The sequence below is a fragment of the Diplotaxodon limnothrissa genome, linkage group LG9, assembly GCF_057381915.1.
Source record: "Diplotaxodon limnothrissa isolate DT_005_m linkage group LG9, D_limnothrissa_male_GT1.1, whole genome shotgun sequence".
Lineage (NCBI taxonomy): Eukaryota > Metazoa > Chordata > Actinopteri > Cichliformes > Cichlidae > Diplotaxodon > Diplotaxodon limnothrissa.
In genome coordinates, this window is record NC_140604.1 from 30,232,921 (window position 1) to 30,249,382 (window position 16,462).

Below are 16,462 nucleotides of genomic sequence, written 5' to 3' on the forward strand. Positions count from 1 at the left end.
CCAAACTCACCGAGGCGGAACATGAACTCAAAAGCACAGCTTTATTGCTGAAAACAAAGCCAAACGATACAAAACTAAACTGGGAAAACTAATAATAAATCATACATGAAAACACAGGGACAATCACACACAGCTATGAGGGAGGACGAGACAATGAACACAGGAAGACTGAGGACTTAAATACACACATGAGGTGATCAGGAGAAGTGACAACAAATGGGGGAACAGCTAAAACAAATGAACATAACGATGTCACAGGACCTCTTTCAAAATAAAACAGGAAACATAATGAAACACAGACATGACAACATGAACTTGGCAACAAAAGACATGCAGATGTGAAACACATAAAGGACAAGGGAGACTTAACACAGGGGTTGAAAACACAAGGGGAAACTAATAAACAAATGAACTTAGAAAACCCAATGAATTTAAACGTAAACCATGAACATCAAAATAAACTAAAACTCAAAACGCTGGGTCTATGTTTCTAGCACTCCCCGTGTGTCTGGGGTCTATTAGTTGCTGTGATCAAGTCTAAAGTGTGTGAAAACTAAACCCAAACTGTGAATGTCTGCTCCTGAGGGTAGGACAACTTTATAGTCTAGTAAGTGTGTTTATCCCTGAGAAAAGACTTGGGCACAGTGGGAGGAAATGTGTATATGTGTGGTGTGTTCATATGTGCAGCAGAAAGAGTGAAGCTGGTCCCTGTTGGTGTGGAACTAAATGTCACAGCTTGATTAGAATAAATAGTCCTATATGGGCTCTGGGACTGGGCACCAATGCACAGCAGGGCAAGTATGTGTAGTGACTCAGTGCTTTTGTTCCATTTCTTTCCCTCAGTTCCTCTTTCTGCCTATATCTCTCAGACGCGTGCATAAACACACATGCATGGACATTCTGACTTTACCTTTCTCTGACCTACCCGGTGGGTCTTTGGGCAGATGTGTAAGTCTGAACAACACAATCAGAAAGCTGTTACTGCCTCAGGACATGAACTTTACGCCTCACAATCCCTCACATTCACACATTCACATACATGCACACACAGATATTTTGCCACTCACTCTCTGTGTTAGTTTCAAATGTTAACTATGCTTGTTATATTATACTTCAGCAAGAAGCAACAAACTTTTACACATATGATTACAAGCAGCAACAATATTATTTTTAGATGTGCTATTACAGCCTATTATTCAAGAGCCGTTTTAGGAGCATGGCCATTGTGGCTCATGTACCTCCTGATTACTGCTGCAACTCTGATTTGACTCATTTGTAGCTGGTCTGAAATATTACCTTGCCTGATTCAATCTTTGTTAAGTCTCACAATCAGATTCAGTTCATATGGAAAATTCTTTACCATGCAGTGCTTCAGATATACAGGTAGACATGGCCTATAGGTCAAGAACTGAGAAGGCCTGGTTATTTCTCACATACTATCAGATTAGATATATTACATTTTGTTTCAGTGATCACAGTGATCCCTTTCATGCACAGAATTGTCAATATATATATTCTTCCAAATCATTTATTTAAAGATGCTCCTTAAAATAATCTAAATGTATCAAAAACAACAATAATATATCGATAAACCTTTTCTTTGGCTGCCATGGAGTAATGGAACTTGGTAGCAATTTCCTTCCCTCTCTTTCCTCCTCTCTTCTGTCCTTTTTCGCTCTCTCTCACTTGGGATTACATTCCCCTGCCTCCAGTAGGGATAGTTTCATATCTCTTCACTAAATGCTAACAGTTCCATTAAGCACAACGGAGGACTCATTTAGAGGTCACATTTGTTTCGCTCAACTTCCCTTGTCATCCGCATACCAACCGAGTGGCTGTCTCTTTCAGCTTGGATTCCTGTTATCTGACATGAACTTTCTGCTTTGAACTAATTGGTAAATTGCTGTGGACTTTTTCATTCTAATTCATCTCCCTTTAATGACATGGCTTTACAAAAATGTCCCTATTCTATTTTTTTTTATTTTCGCACTGTGTATTAGTTGTTCTCAAGCATGCCTGCAAAATCCCCAGTGTTTCATTTATGATATCATAGTATGCGCCATAATACTAGCTACAAGGCATCAGGCTGGTGGTATTTTTGCTTGTGGCCAGTTTAAACATGACAACCAAATAATTCAATTTAGCCAGTGAATCCATAAACCTACGTGACATCTCATTTATGGCCTTGATAATCCACTGCCCCAAGTCACGATTAGCTTAGTAGCCAGCTTCACATTATTTCCGCAACAGTTTATGGTGCAGCGTTTTAATAAACTAATAATATCTTCCAGAATGCCCAACAAGGTCACTGCAAACCAGACATAGGATGGAGAACCTTTATGTTTGCGAGGTGTACATTTTATTACCGTATGCTGAGGGAGTTTTGAGAATACAGTCAAGGCGCAACAGAAACAATGTGTGCATTTCCAATAGAAAATAACCTTATGAATCAAAACAAAAGGAAAAGGCAGGTCTGGTATGAGCTCCAAGAAGTCAGCATACAGGTTTAAACAAGTTTTTCAATGTTAAGTTGTAATAAAATAGAAGTTTTTCAGCCACCAGCACCAACTAGTTTATGGCTTCATCTCCACACAGTAATAGAAGTGCAAAACATGTCTGAGGCCCATGTGCCAAACAAAGTCCCCAGCCTGTATTGCAACACCTTATGTGCCCTACTAGAGATGGGAGAACAATGTTCAGGTGCCCTAGGGTCTCCTTACTAAACATTTGAGTGCACTTAGCCTGCCTGGCATACATCCTGCCAGCTTCTACAAGTCACCACCAGGTGGGGATCACTTAACAGCTCAGGTCTTCTATTTGCCCAAGTATCCGAGTCATTTGGTTGTAAATCTAATAATATGATTACAAATGAGTCAATCCATAACCACAAAATTCCCTAGTGTAATACCCACTTATGAACATGTTTAGGTTAGAACATGGTGGTAGGAGATATAGTAAATATTTCTTATCAACCAAGTGATATCACCTTATATACTTATATCTATACATGTGCCCCAACTGCTCGCCTTGTCCAAGTGTGTGACCCTAACATTTCTGTCATAGCCAAAACATAGGTTATGGCAGGTCCCATGAGTTCCTATTCTTGACTTTACATCATTTGGTGATTCATCACCATTCATCATATTTATCACATTTATTTATATCGGCAAAACACATTGATGCTAATTGAAATATATTAACCAAAAAGTCAGAGGTTTGCTTTTAATAGGGCACTGAAGGTTTAAGCTGCACAGCCATTCAGACAGAAAAAAAACTGCAGGAGCAAATGCTTCCCACTGGCTGCCACTTACCACTAATGTTAGAAAAATGATAAATTAGTTCCGGCATGCTGTCTGGAGTCTATGTGTTCACGTGGGTTTGTATGTCTGCCAGTGAATGCTTCCTTCCTGTAAAGTGTTGTGTCGCATGCCAGGAGTTCACAGTGTGAACAGATGTTAGTCAGTATTGCCCTGGGTTTCTGCACCACAGTCAGGCATTTTTTAGGGTCCTCGGCTCTGAGGAGGAGTCCGTGGAGATGCCTGAATTGCTTTATCGAGCGGAACACAACTAAGGACACGCAGGCTCACAGCAGCTGCCAAGAACACACACAGACATGCGAACACAAACACAGCATTTGCTCCAAGCATGTGCAACACAAACCCACAAACAGCTGGGATACAAAAAATCCACACATTTGGTATAATAATATAAACAAACACACACAACTCTGTAGAATAAGCACTCTTAAGTTAACTTTCACCCCAGCATATTTCTTACAGAGTAATGGCTTAACTGCTGACTGAATATGGCAGCTGTAGCTTGAACCCCACAGGAAACCCTGCTCCAGACAATATGGACTATCAGAACTGGAATAATCTAAAATTTGAAAGGATAACGAGAAAACACGTTTTAATACAATCTCCTTTTAATACAACTCTCATGACAGTTTCGTTTTTAAAATGTAATACTTTGCTTCATTACAATAACACCTACCAACACTTTCCATATTTAGCTGCTGCTTGTCACTGAGACACAGATGAAGGAAGAGAAAATAACTGGTGATGTTGAAGACCATGGGAAAGGTTTAAGCTGTCTCTTTAGATAGCATCATATTCTCTCTGATCATTCACAGTTATACTGCAAAGACTAATATCTATACTTAGGCTTGCATGCACCCAAAGAAACTGGCTCTTTTGGAATGAAAGATAATGCCAATCAAAGTGACAGACAAAATAAATAAAAATGGTCAAACTCAGAGGTGTGTTTATACATAAGTACATAAAGGGGGACAAACGCACATCACAAACGCACTGATTTGACACACGCTGACACATAAGGATGGATGTGGACTCACTGTCATATAGTGAGCTGTCAGCACACAAGCACTAGCTAAGCCAATGCTCTATATCTGATGTGATAATCATGACATAACTGTGAGATGACAGCAGACAGAGTATTGGTGGCCCAGACACATGCATTTGCAGGCATAAATGCACCAAACAGGTGTTCAGATAAAACAAGAGTAAATGTTGCAGAAAGTAAGAATTTTACTGAATTTTAATTTGAAGACTCAAGCCAAGAAAATGTAATTCAGTTCAATTCAGTTGTAGTTGTAAAATGCCACAACAGTTGCAAGTATATGTGTGAGAGGGAAAGGGCCTATGGTAGTTTTAGTCAGGAGATAAAGATGCTCCAAAAGAAAAAACTCTCTGAAAAATATTTGCATATATGTAGACATCCCATCCACATGGCTCCATAGTTCCTAAAAAGTATTTGAAACCACATATAATGATGAATAATAGGGTATTTTTTTCTTTAATGGCTTGACATGAATTACCAATCCAAACAAATTATAGTATCAATAGTAACAACAGCAGAGCACTTTAAGGTAATGCAAGTCATCAGATATTATTACAATATGTAATTGTACCATCTTGATATACTGTGCTGATTTCCATCAACCCATTTTCTTAACTGGTTAACTAAGTGAGGGTTGCAGTAGGGCTGGTGCCTATCTCAGATGAGAGGCAGGGTACACCCAGGAAAGGCTCTCAGCCAATCACAGGTCTAAAACACAGCGACAGTTATTCATGCTCAAATTCAGTTAATTAGCAAATTGATTATTTAATTAATTTTCTCACAAAAGCACATTGAGGTTCCAGAGCTGAAGGTTTGAACCGTGTTGTCTCGTTGTTGCTGTGAGGTGAGACTGTGACACTCCAATGTAAAAGTTACAAATCTCAGTTTCAGTCTTTGATGATGGCACTGGGGTTATTTTTGAAAGACTGTCAAGTTATATTTATGAGTAACCAAATTCAAACACTACCCTAGATAGGAAGCCTCTGAATTTATCCATAAAAAGAGGTCCATCTTAGTCTCAGCTCAAGTAAATAAAGTTCAAAAGTCTCTTTTTTGCTGCACAGTTTGTCTTCACCCCTCAGGTTTGCGTACTTATGCAACCAGCTGCCTGAGGGAGTCAGATGGATGTTGAATGCATATGAACTTGACTCTCTGACATGACAGCAAATTTCATACAAACTCAACAAAACACAACTAAACAGGCACACAAAAACCCAGAACACACACAAAAAACTATTTTCACCACCTTTCCACTAAACTTAACTTTTTTTTTTTCAAAAGTGAAAAGTGATGTAAATGCAAAAAGAAGCTCATTCTGTTTGAAGAAAGGTTCAGATACTCTTTATACTCGTTATCTCTTTATGTTAAGCGCTCTCTTTTCTCTTTTTTATCTAAAAATAATTACTGAACACAAAGGTCAGACCTACGTGTATGACTGAGGTCGTATTTCAATGGGTTTTGGGACTAATATGTTGATAGATATTATAATAATATAAAAAGCTTTCAATGGAGCATAATCAAAATAAAGTGGTTTTGTGGCCATGTAAATATGTGGGGGAAGGTGTGTATTGTCATACCTTCATGTAAAGACAAAGCATTTGTGATGCATAAACACTGATAAACACTCCCAAAGCTTCCCTCCATGCACCCATGCAGAAATCATCCTTGATGTGCCTGCTGTACGACGTGTACAGTGTATGTGTATGAAGTGAATGTGGCTAAACTGTGTGTTATGTGTGAAAGTCTACACAGCCATGTGGTACAGTGTTATTATTTCATACACCCATCTATAGTATGTGTGCAAACCCCCCATTAACCAAGTGTTAATTACTCCATGCTCAAGTATGTATTTAAAAATCAAAATGATGACAGGTGTGTACTTTTTTGTGATTGATTTAACCTTTAAAGTGAGTGTCGTCCCAATCTATCCAGCTTACAAATGCACCCAACAGCAGGAGGAATGCTGTCCTTTAGTAGCAGCATAATTTTATAAGGCAAAGAAGAAAATGGGCATACTGTAGTGCATTCATGTCATATTTGAAGTTGAAGATGTACAAAGATGACATACTACAAACACACACACACACACACACACACACACACACACACACACACACACACACACACACACACACACACACACACACACACACACACACAGAGGTTTTCTTGGTACCTAATGCTGCTCATGCTGCCTGCTTCTGATCCCAGCTTGCATCTCTCCAGCTGGGTGGCAACAATCTGACGCTCAGCCTCAAGTTCCCTGGTCAGACGCTCAAACTGAAGCTCCTGATGGAAGACATAAAAAGAAATTGCGTGTTAGGCGGAACATGAGAGAGAATGAGAGAGAGGAAGAAAGAAAGAGACAGAGAGCACTCGGGGTCTGCAGAGGAAGTCAGGTATTATAGGTCATCGAAACAGCTTATGGCTGGAAGACGGCTCTAAAAAAGTTAAAATAATTGTGCTATCAAACTTGACTGACAGGTGAGAAAAATGTGTTAGGCAATGTGTAGGCAGAGTGTTGTGTTGAAAGTGTTCTAAATATGTGAGCAAAGAATCGCTTCAATCCCAGCGACTGTGTGGTCATGAATGTGAAGATATTTGTAGAATTAATTAAATGTATCGCTCCCAAATAAAGTGTGTTCCTATTTGGCAGGTTAGACAGTTAACAATGTCATTTACTGAAAAAAAAATCTACTGGTGGGATTCTGTCTTTTTTAATCAATTTTAGGTATTTGTATTTTGAAACCTTTGTATTTAATGAAAAAATGCATTACTGCAGATGAAATTCTGTCACAAATCCTGACAGTAAAACAACCTGAGTCCTGACAACTTTTCAATATAATTAAATTTACGCTCATATTATCACAGCCACATTAAAAAAAAGAGCTTTATGTGTACTCTGTGGATTTAATGGTTCTGTTGCTACAGATAGAGAAGGCTTTTCAGTGAGTACAGTTTGGTGGGTTGCAGGTTACTGTCAGGATTTTAAGACAGAAATCGATGGGGAGAACTGCTTGTGCCGATTATATATCACTCTTAACCAAAACTTGCCTGCGTGTGCATGTGTGTGTTGATGCATTAGCTATTTAAATTCCCGTTCTGTCAGTCATCATGATCTCCAGTCACTAAACACCCTGTATCCTCCATTTCCACACATACCTGTTTCTGTGGTAGAATCACTATGGTGATCACTCTGAGGTTTTTTTCAGCTTTTCTGACAGCTTTGTGTTAATACTTAAACACTGAAAGAAAGATCTATTTGCTTTCACTGGGATAGGGGCTTGTATCCATTTGTGGAACTGTAGCCTAACGTTTGTATTGTTAACTGACAAATACAGTACAATGCACACACACACACACACACACACACACACACACACACACACATACACACACACACACACATATGTTTCAGAGGTGTAAGTATTCTGAAGCCCATTTCAGACCCATTCCATTTTGTTAATAACTCACTCAGTTTCAGCCACCTCTAAGATTTGCAAAGTAAGGTAATGCTGGAAATTTGAGCAGAGTCTATTAAACCCTCTGGGCCTGTAATTCCAATTTACAACTTTGTTTTACAGCAAGGTGCCTCTCTTCAAAGCTCTGCTCTGTTCTGCTCCCCAAAGAGACTGCTTTGTCACCTTGTTTGCCATAGATGCAACTTGTTTAAATCCTCAAGGTGCAAAAATGCAAATCCCTGTACCGAAAGTAGCATTATGCTAATTGATGATGTATTATGCCTCACTGGTAGAGTATCTTAAACACCTTCTGAGGTAACATGGTAATGTCTGAATGCTAAACCCAAAGAGAAACTTAGGCAAGTTACAGTTAAATTATGCATAACCCTTAGTCACAGCGTTATTTCATTCATATCCCTCCGTCTTAGGCACTGCTATGTTAGTGATATATAATAACTTTTTTTTAATCTTAATTTATTTCATCTGTTTTTAATTTTTTTTCATCCAATCAATACTGTTCTTCTCATGTTTTCTGTTTTATTTATTTCATTTGTATTTCATGTGTATTTTTTGCCTTGTGTAAACTGCTATGGTGTTCTTTATTATGTCTTTTATTCATCCTTCTGTAAAACACTCTGGTCCATTGTGGTTGTTTTGAAGCACTTTACAAATAAAGCTAGTATGGTATGGCATCAGAAAGTTTCCCATTACTGAATTGGCCAAAGGACAGTTTGCGTTTACCAGATGACAGAGCTCGGCTGACTTGTCTAAGTACATGCCATTATATATTCTTATTAGCTAGAGCTACAAGGCAGCAAAAAGCATACTTACAGCTTATTACAAAAACATTTAAGGAGTTTGTGCTCAACTAAAATTATGAACAGAATGCCTTTCTTTTATACGGTCAGTAAACGCAGCAATGACAAAGCTCTTGGCAATCAGTAATTGTCAATTAAAAGGAGAGCTGGCTGCACTCATGCAAAAGTTTGGGCAACTCTAAGCAAAACTTTCAATTGGTATGCAGGTATAAGAAATTTATAAGAAACTAAATTTATAGTTGGGAAAGCCTCTTCAAAGGAACTCCTTAACCTTCTACGTGTTTGTATAATTAAAAGATGTAAGCTATCAGAAATGATGGAGGTGAAGATGAGCTTTGGAGTTCTACACCTCGATAAAGTCTCGATAAAGTTAAAATAGAACTTTTTGGCCTTAATGAGCAAAGGTGTATTTTCAGAAAAAAAAAAGTATGTTGGAAGTAACACCTTTCGAATCATTAAGCACGGGGGTGTTTGAGGGTTGTGTTACACTCGGTGACACAGGGAATATTTAACTTGTAATTAAATATTAACAAATTCTGACAGCAAACATCACAGTGGCTTAAAAAGTTAAAGAGTGTGTCCCTATTCCAAACCAGTCCTTACACCTTGACATGTGTTAGTCCAAGTGGAGTGGTGGTGAAGGATTTGTTAATTAATCCTCGGAGAAAAAATATAACAAACATGTGTCTTTCTTTCATATATATCAAATTATATAGTAGGGAATATATATTATTTACAAGCTTCTCTTTACCATCTGTATTTGCTGGAAACATTAAAACTGGCCAACTGGCTCTATGACTACATTTGCTAATTACTATGGATGCAGGGAAAGGATAACTGTAGAAATTGCAACAAAACTTAACTCTGAAGCCTGATTCTTGATCACCACATTGTGTTGTGTGACATGCCTAATTGTAGCCTCATCACCATTCATACCGCTGCTTGAGTGCTAGCTGGACTGGAACCAGAATTACTGTGTGTAGGCAGAAGGTCTGCAATCCAGACTGAAATTGAACAGAAATAGTAGGTTTTCTACAGTAGGATAATGACCCTAAACACAGCTTGAATCCAGCCATGGCCCTCACAGTCTCCCTAACTTTAGTATTGCAGAAAAAATTACATAAGACAACAAGCTGAGTTTGTGGAATGAGATGATCAATACAGGTTGGCGATGTTACCACTGTTATAACAAGGCTTAATGCTTAAAACTGTTTAGCAACTTAAAACGAGATGGTCCCTGTAATGTTTTTTAAGAATACATGTTGTATATACTCACTCCTCCTCCCCAAAAAACATTTAATGATCCAAATCCATAATATAACAGCTGAGTAAACTGGGCATGTTTCTGCAACAAAAGGAACCCTGCTCTGCTCACAACGTGTAAATGTAACTAGAAAGAAAAAGAAAAGTAGAAAGAAAAATAGACGAAGACTAAGTCTTCTAAAAGTAGAATGAATTACAGTAAGTTGTGTTCTAAAACACAAAAACTAAAAGGGTTTTAAAAGATTTTGTACATGGTCATTCTCTTTAAAGTGATCCGAATAAATCTGAAGACAAAGATTGGTTGTTTTTCTATACATTATTACAACTTTCCTTAAGTTTTGTGTCTGCTGGAGAAAATGTATCCTCTTTAACAAGCTTTAAAATGTTTCTCGTAATAAAGCTAGTTGAGAATCACTGAATAACAAAATTTCAGAAGCTTAATTTATATGATGAACATTCAAACTTCATCATCTGATTTCTCTTGCTTAAGTCCAAAGAAACATACTAAACATTTTATTTTGTATGATGGACATTACCTCCTGGACCCCAGCTCACCAGATCCAAAAATGATCAGATGCTATGTTTTGGTTCTCCTTATGCTTTCTCTGAATATGCCTGTCAAAATGCAAAAGATGTAAAATGACACTATACTGTGTAAGCTTTGTGCATGTGAGCCATCGCATCCCCCTCAAGAACAAAGAGGCGACACAAATCAGCAGCTGCAGTCAGCCACAAAGGTCTCTATGGTAACAGTACAGACCCCTCCACACCTTCGACATTATAAATTAGGCCCTGGCTCCTCCTACATGCAGCTCCTGCCCTTTCGCATACCTGAACTACTCTCAGAGAAATGTCTGCACCTTCATTTAGTCGCCCACAGAAAGCAGACGGTGGAAGGGGTGGGCGATAGTCATAAGTGTATTTACAGAAAACTAAAGCATATATACTGTGTATAAATATAGTTTTTAGTGCAGATGCAGATGTTCATCACCAACATCCAGTAAACAGCAGAAGCTTCCTTTTTTATAATAATACTGTGTATGACCTGAATATACTTTGTCTGCAAGTGTTTTATCAAACTTAACTGGATGAAGAGTTTCAGCAACTACACAAACTGTGTGCGTCAAATAAGTTCCTCTCAAGGAACTGCAGGGTCACAGAAAAATATCTTTTCTGGAACTGTTTTTGAGGGGTTTTTTTCCCCAGTGGACAGGTCTGACAGTGTTTTGCAGTGCCCCCTGGGTGCCAAAGTCAAGATCAGACAGAGGAAACAATTTAGCACCACCTGGAGGTAAACACCCAGTTTTCAAGTTTCTTTTTGAGCAACATTTACTTCGCTTTACTTCTTACTTCATTTAATTTGTATTTATTTACAACATAATTACTTCAAATTGATTCCTGCATACTAACACACCAATGGAGAGATAGAAACAGACCAGTATAAACACGTTGGCATCCAGTCTCACTAACCCAGGATTAATTTCTCAGATGTTGTTGTTTTTGTGGACTTATTGGACATACAAATTCATGTACACACAGATATGCGCTGTGTGTACATGTATGCATATGTTCATATAAAATCCAAGACATGAAACTCTTATACATCGAGAGACAATGTGCAGATGTGTCCCTGACCTCTCTGCGGGGAAGGGTGAGAGAAAAGAACATCCCCCACAGGGGTGTAGACACTGTCACATTATCAAATAGCAGCTCTACGTGCAAGCTTTTTCAAAAACTAAAAATACTAAAAAACTACAGAGAGGAGAAGAAAAACAGCTAATAAGAAGACCCAACTTTAGCACTTAACAGCTTTGCTGCGTGAATTCAGAAGATCTTCTGCATAAGTGACAAGGACAGAACAATTTGCCTAGAGATAAGACCCAATCATTATAAGTGGCCTGTGGCCAGATATTAACTGTGCTGTTTTTGGATAGGAGACAAAAGGCAATTAAATAGAACTATGACCTTCTACTTGAGCAGTAACTTTCCATCTCTCTCTTGTTCTTTTACTCCTCTTCCTCAATCAGCAAAGAGGTATGGAAAATCTCAGATGAGCTGAGTGGGATGAAGGAAAGAGAAGGAGTGAAGAGGAGTTTGTAAAAGGTCACTCTCCTCTTTTCTGTCACTCTCATACACATTAAAATTCTCCACACAGTCAAAATCAGGCTTGTTACTCCTCTATAAACCAAACCTAGGCTACATAAACTTGAGGCTCACGCAGCCTACATTTGGTTCAGTTTTAGCTGAGATTCATTTCTGCCTCACTCCTTCCTATGCTTGTCTTGTCTATCACTTTAATGAGTGCGCGTGTGCAAGTCAGGAGAAGGGACGCAAAGAGGAAGCAAGGACTGGAGGAGAGGGAAGAGAGAGAAAGGAGAGAGTAAGGAATAAAGACAGATCTCTGCTGATCAGCTCTAAGGGATGAGAGCCACGGGAGAGATACCTGATCCACTCCTGCTAATGTACATGTGTCCGCAGGGAGAAGAAAAGTGAAGGCAGGAAAACAGATTACTGGAAAGGGCCTGCTTACGTTAATGACCCTTCCTCAAAAATTTGCTTATTGGATTTTGTCTTTACAAAAGTATTTATTCTTACCTGGCATGGGGGCGTACTGTGTGTGTGTGTCTGAGTGTGTGTGTGTCTGTCTGTGTTTGAATGAGAACGACTGCTTGTGTAAATAAAAAGGATTAGCTGCAAAAAAAAGAAAGAAAAAAAAAGCCAAAATCCTCAATTTCAAATATCAGTACATTGTGTTTATGCCTTTCTAAGTAAGTAACCAGCTAACATTACTACTTATAACAAAATAACAAAATCTTAGTGGTTACATTTTTGTAAAAAGTTCCTTTTAGGGACAGAAAATTGGTGTAAGTACAAAACCACATAAATAACTATGTAAATAAATACTTATAATGGGCAATGATAATAATGGTAAATGGCCTGTATTTGTATAGCTTGTCCCGCCTAGGGACCCCAAAGCGCTTTACACACCCAGTCATCCACCCATTCACACACTGGTGGAGGCAAGCTACAGTTGTAGCCACAACAGAAGCGAGGCTGCCATATCACACCATTGGCCCTTCTGGCCAACACCAGCAGGTGGTAGGTGAAGTGTCTTGCCCAAGGACACAACGACCGAGACTGTCCGAGCCGGGGCTCGAACCGGCAACATTCCGTTGATAAGGCGAACTCCCAGCTCTTGAGCCACGATCGCCCCTTAATAAATAATAGCTGTGAAATGTAAAATTATCCACAAACAATAATTTCACAGTTTACTACTTTTATTATCTTATTTTTCAATGGAATGTATATAATAAAGAATATTTATTATATAAAGATAACAGCAGTGTTAGGAATATATGGAAAAACACAGACATCGTGGGGTCTGTGTTGGTGTGTGTGTATCTTAGCGTTGGTGAGTACATGGCCCTAGGGGTAAACACAGGTGAAAACTCGGCAAAAAAAAAAAAAAAAAGAAATCACACAGCTCAGCCTGGCTTCATTCTGCATCGACTTTACTCATTAACACCTATTCTTTTTCCATAACACATGATTCATCTTTGTTGTACACTGGGGACGCTACATTCTTCCTAACACATTGATGACTGGCCTTTTCGGTATCAGCCTGCTTCAAACTAAATTTTATTCACATTAGCAGCAATACCTCAGGGGTGCTCTGTGATTATGTGATTATGGGTATAACAGTAATGCACTAGACAGCACACAAGTACCGATAACACTAAGCAGTTCCCTAAAAGACAAATAGGCACAATTAAAGGAGGTATCCCTACTGCAGCAGCAGCAACAACAACAATAATGATAATGATGATAAAAATAATAATAATAGTAGTAGTAGTAGTAGTAACAAATCAAATAGCTGAATGCTATTACAAAAAAAGAAAACCCATCTTTATACTTTTTTGACATTTCCAAAGATCTGATTATCAAGATAAGATCCAATAATCTGAAAACAGCATGAACGAAAGACCCGAAATCTCTTCGTACTAAAATTACAAAACTACAGATTATAAAGTAAAGGTGTTAGCTGATAAATACATGCAAATCCTGCAAACATATAATTTTGAGAAATTTGTAAAAAAAAAAAAAAAAAAAAAAAAATTTTGTTAGAATCAACAAAATGCATGCCACGAATGAATATGTAACATATATTACCCACACTGATAAGGTAATTAGTGTGAGGTAATCTTTGCATCTGAATAATCTTTCTAGTTTTGTCCTGTGCATTTGATTTCAAGTAACACCCTATTCCAACAGGACATCACAACTTGTGCAAATACAAGCGTTTCTCCAAGACTAAATTGCCATCTTGTTTCTCCAATGTTCATAGCTGAGCTCACTCGAAAAGAGGCATAATGTCCCAAAAGGACAGGGTGACGAAAGCCTCAATGACAGTAAGTACCGAAGTTGCTTCACTGGAAACAGGGCAGATCTTACTTTTTGGCTAAAGCAAGATTACCCATGTAAGCCAGTAAAAATGAGTAACACCAGTATCTAATATAACAACAGTAATGAGTGATTTAAAGACATGAAGTGCAGTATTATTTTTAAAACATTTTCGAATTCTTTACACTTCACAAACACAGTACAAGTACTTCTGTTGTTAGTGCAGTGAGTTTGGGGTTTGTCTGCTGATATTCTTTGAATTTCCTGTTTTCTAGTTTGGGTTTACAGTCAGCAGTGTCTGGAAATACTGAACTGTCCCTGGTGTGGACAGATTTGGAGCCAATTATTACCATCTGAATTTTATGACTCATTATCATAGCAGTGTTTTCCTAAGGAGGCAGCAGACAGCAACTTTTGGCAAAAAATCCTTTCAGCCTCTAACTATCTATAAGTAGCTTATCACACTGCCAAATGCTTTCTCTATTTTGTCTGCTTTTCTACATCTGTTTACTTAAATGTGTTAGTTGACGCAACATGACATCAATATGTGGAGTAATTATAGTTTGAGTTATCAGTGTGGTATTCATTCACAAAGAACAACGTGACCTTTGCAAAGTGTCACAGAAAACTTCATTACCACCTCACAGCACATTCTTACTTTCTGATATTTTTAGTTCTCAAACTTTCATTGCGAGTCTTGCAAATCTCAGTTGTGTGGTAAAAATGAGCACAATAATGAAATATCTCCAGCCTAGGCAGAGAGAAAATCAGGAAAACTGCTTGAAAGACACTCAAACAAAAAAAGCTGCATTACTAGGGAACGGAAAATATGCCATCCATGAGGTGAGCACCTGGCAAAAAACAGTGAAAATATGATGCAAATCTTCCTCAGAGTACTGATATAGTAAACCACTGGTGATGACCAGAGGAGAGATCTATAGGTGTTTGGATTTAGAATTCAAATGTTAAAAAAACTGCACACACCTGAGACGTATGACTGCCAACAGCTGGCCCATAACAGTTTTATATGGATTATAAATATTCAGCACACAAACACACCAACACCCTGACAGATCTCTCTCTCGTTAAATTATTTAAGGGCTCAGTGGGTAAAATGAAATCATCTCTCTCTAAGTCTCCAGTTTTGCTCTCTTGCTTACTGCTACTCTGTTGCACTCTCTCTTATCTGTTCCAGTACGTCTGTCTCTTTTCATTGTATATGCAAACAAGTGCATAGGGTTGTGATATGTGTGCATCAACCCTAAAGAACTTGGATAGCACATCCTGTGCAGACAGACGCACACAAAAATTATCATTTTCTTACTTTAACAAAAAAGTTCAAACTGAGGTTTAACTTTTATTTTTATTTTATTGTACTTTTTATCGTGTTTTTCTTTAAAATCCGTGTTCATTGCCAGTTCTTAAAACCCAACTCAGTTAGCTGCGCGTACGCATGTGGCGATGGTAACGTCACGTATGTGTAAGTTTTGGTCTGCTGGCTCAAAGTTAGAAGACAGCACGAGTGGATTCATGCTCGGTGAGTATGGGTTTGGCTACAGACAAAATGTCACTTGGAAAATGTCACTGCCTAAATGCCATTGGAGTGTGTGTGAGTGAGTGCATGTGTTCATAAAGAGCGTGAGAGAGAGAGGGTGTGTGGGTGGGTGCAAACTCACACATACTTACGGCACACCCAGTAAACAGGTGTCTACAAACCCAGGGGTTCCTCATTTGGGAGCATAATATTGTTTCCTAAATGCACTGATGATTCACCGCTAGCATGTTGTCAGAAAAAACACAAAACAAAATCTGGATTCATCATATTCTTATGCTCATATACTGCACACTTTCACAGAGAAGCTAAATAAGAGCACAGCAATGGTGTTGTCCCTCACCATTTTGATATACGATTACTGATATAAATTATAGCATATGTTCTTTGGGACTTTGAGTTAATGTGCAAGCTTAATGTGGGCAAATATGTAAAATGGTTGTATACTATTATATTCCAAAGACAAAATGTATTCACTCATCTATGGTTAGTGGCAGCCTAAAGATTAGAAAAATGGCTTTTGACCAGAAGGCAGCAAATCTGAATTTTACAGACCAGCTGGGGAATTCTGGGCATGTAAAATAAATGTGTAAACACTCTCCATCTCT

General features: G+C 38.3%; 1 protein-coding gene across 2 annotated transcripts in view; it reads right to left on the reverse strand.

The window, feature by feature from the left end:
• Nucleotides 1–16,462, reverse strand: part of ctnnd2a (catenin (cadherin-associated protein), delta 2a) — a 239,891-nt gene that overhangs the window by 182,417 nt on the left and 41,012 nt on the right. For both annotated transcript variants that reach the window (XM_085362997.1, XM_085362996.1), the window contains exon 2: nucleotides 6,536–6,648. In XM_085362997.1, the coding sequence (XP_085219123.1) occupies nucleotides 6,536–6,648 (113 nt within the window). The remainder of the gene's footprint in view (nucleotides 1–6,535; nucleotides 6,649–16,462) is intronic.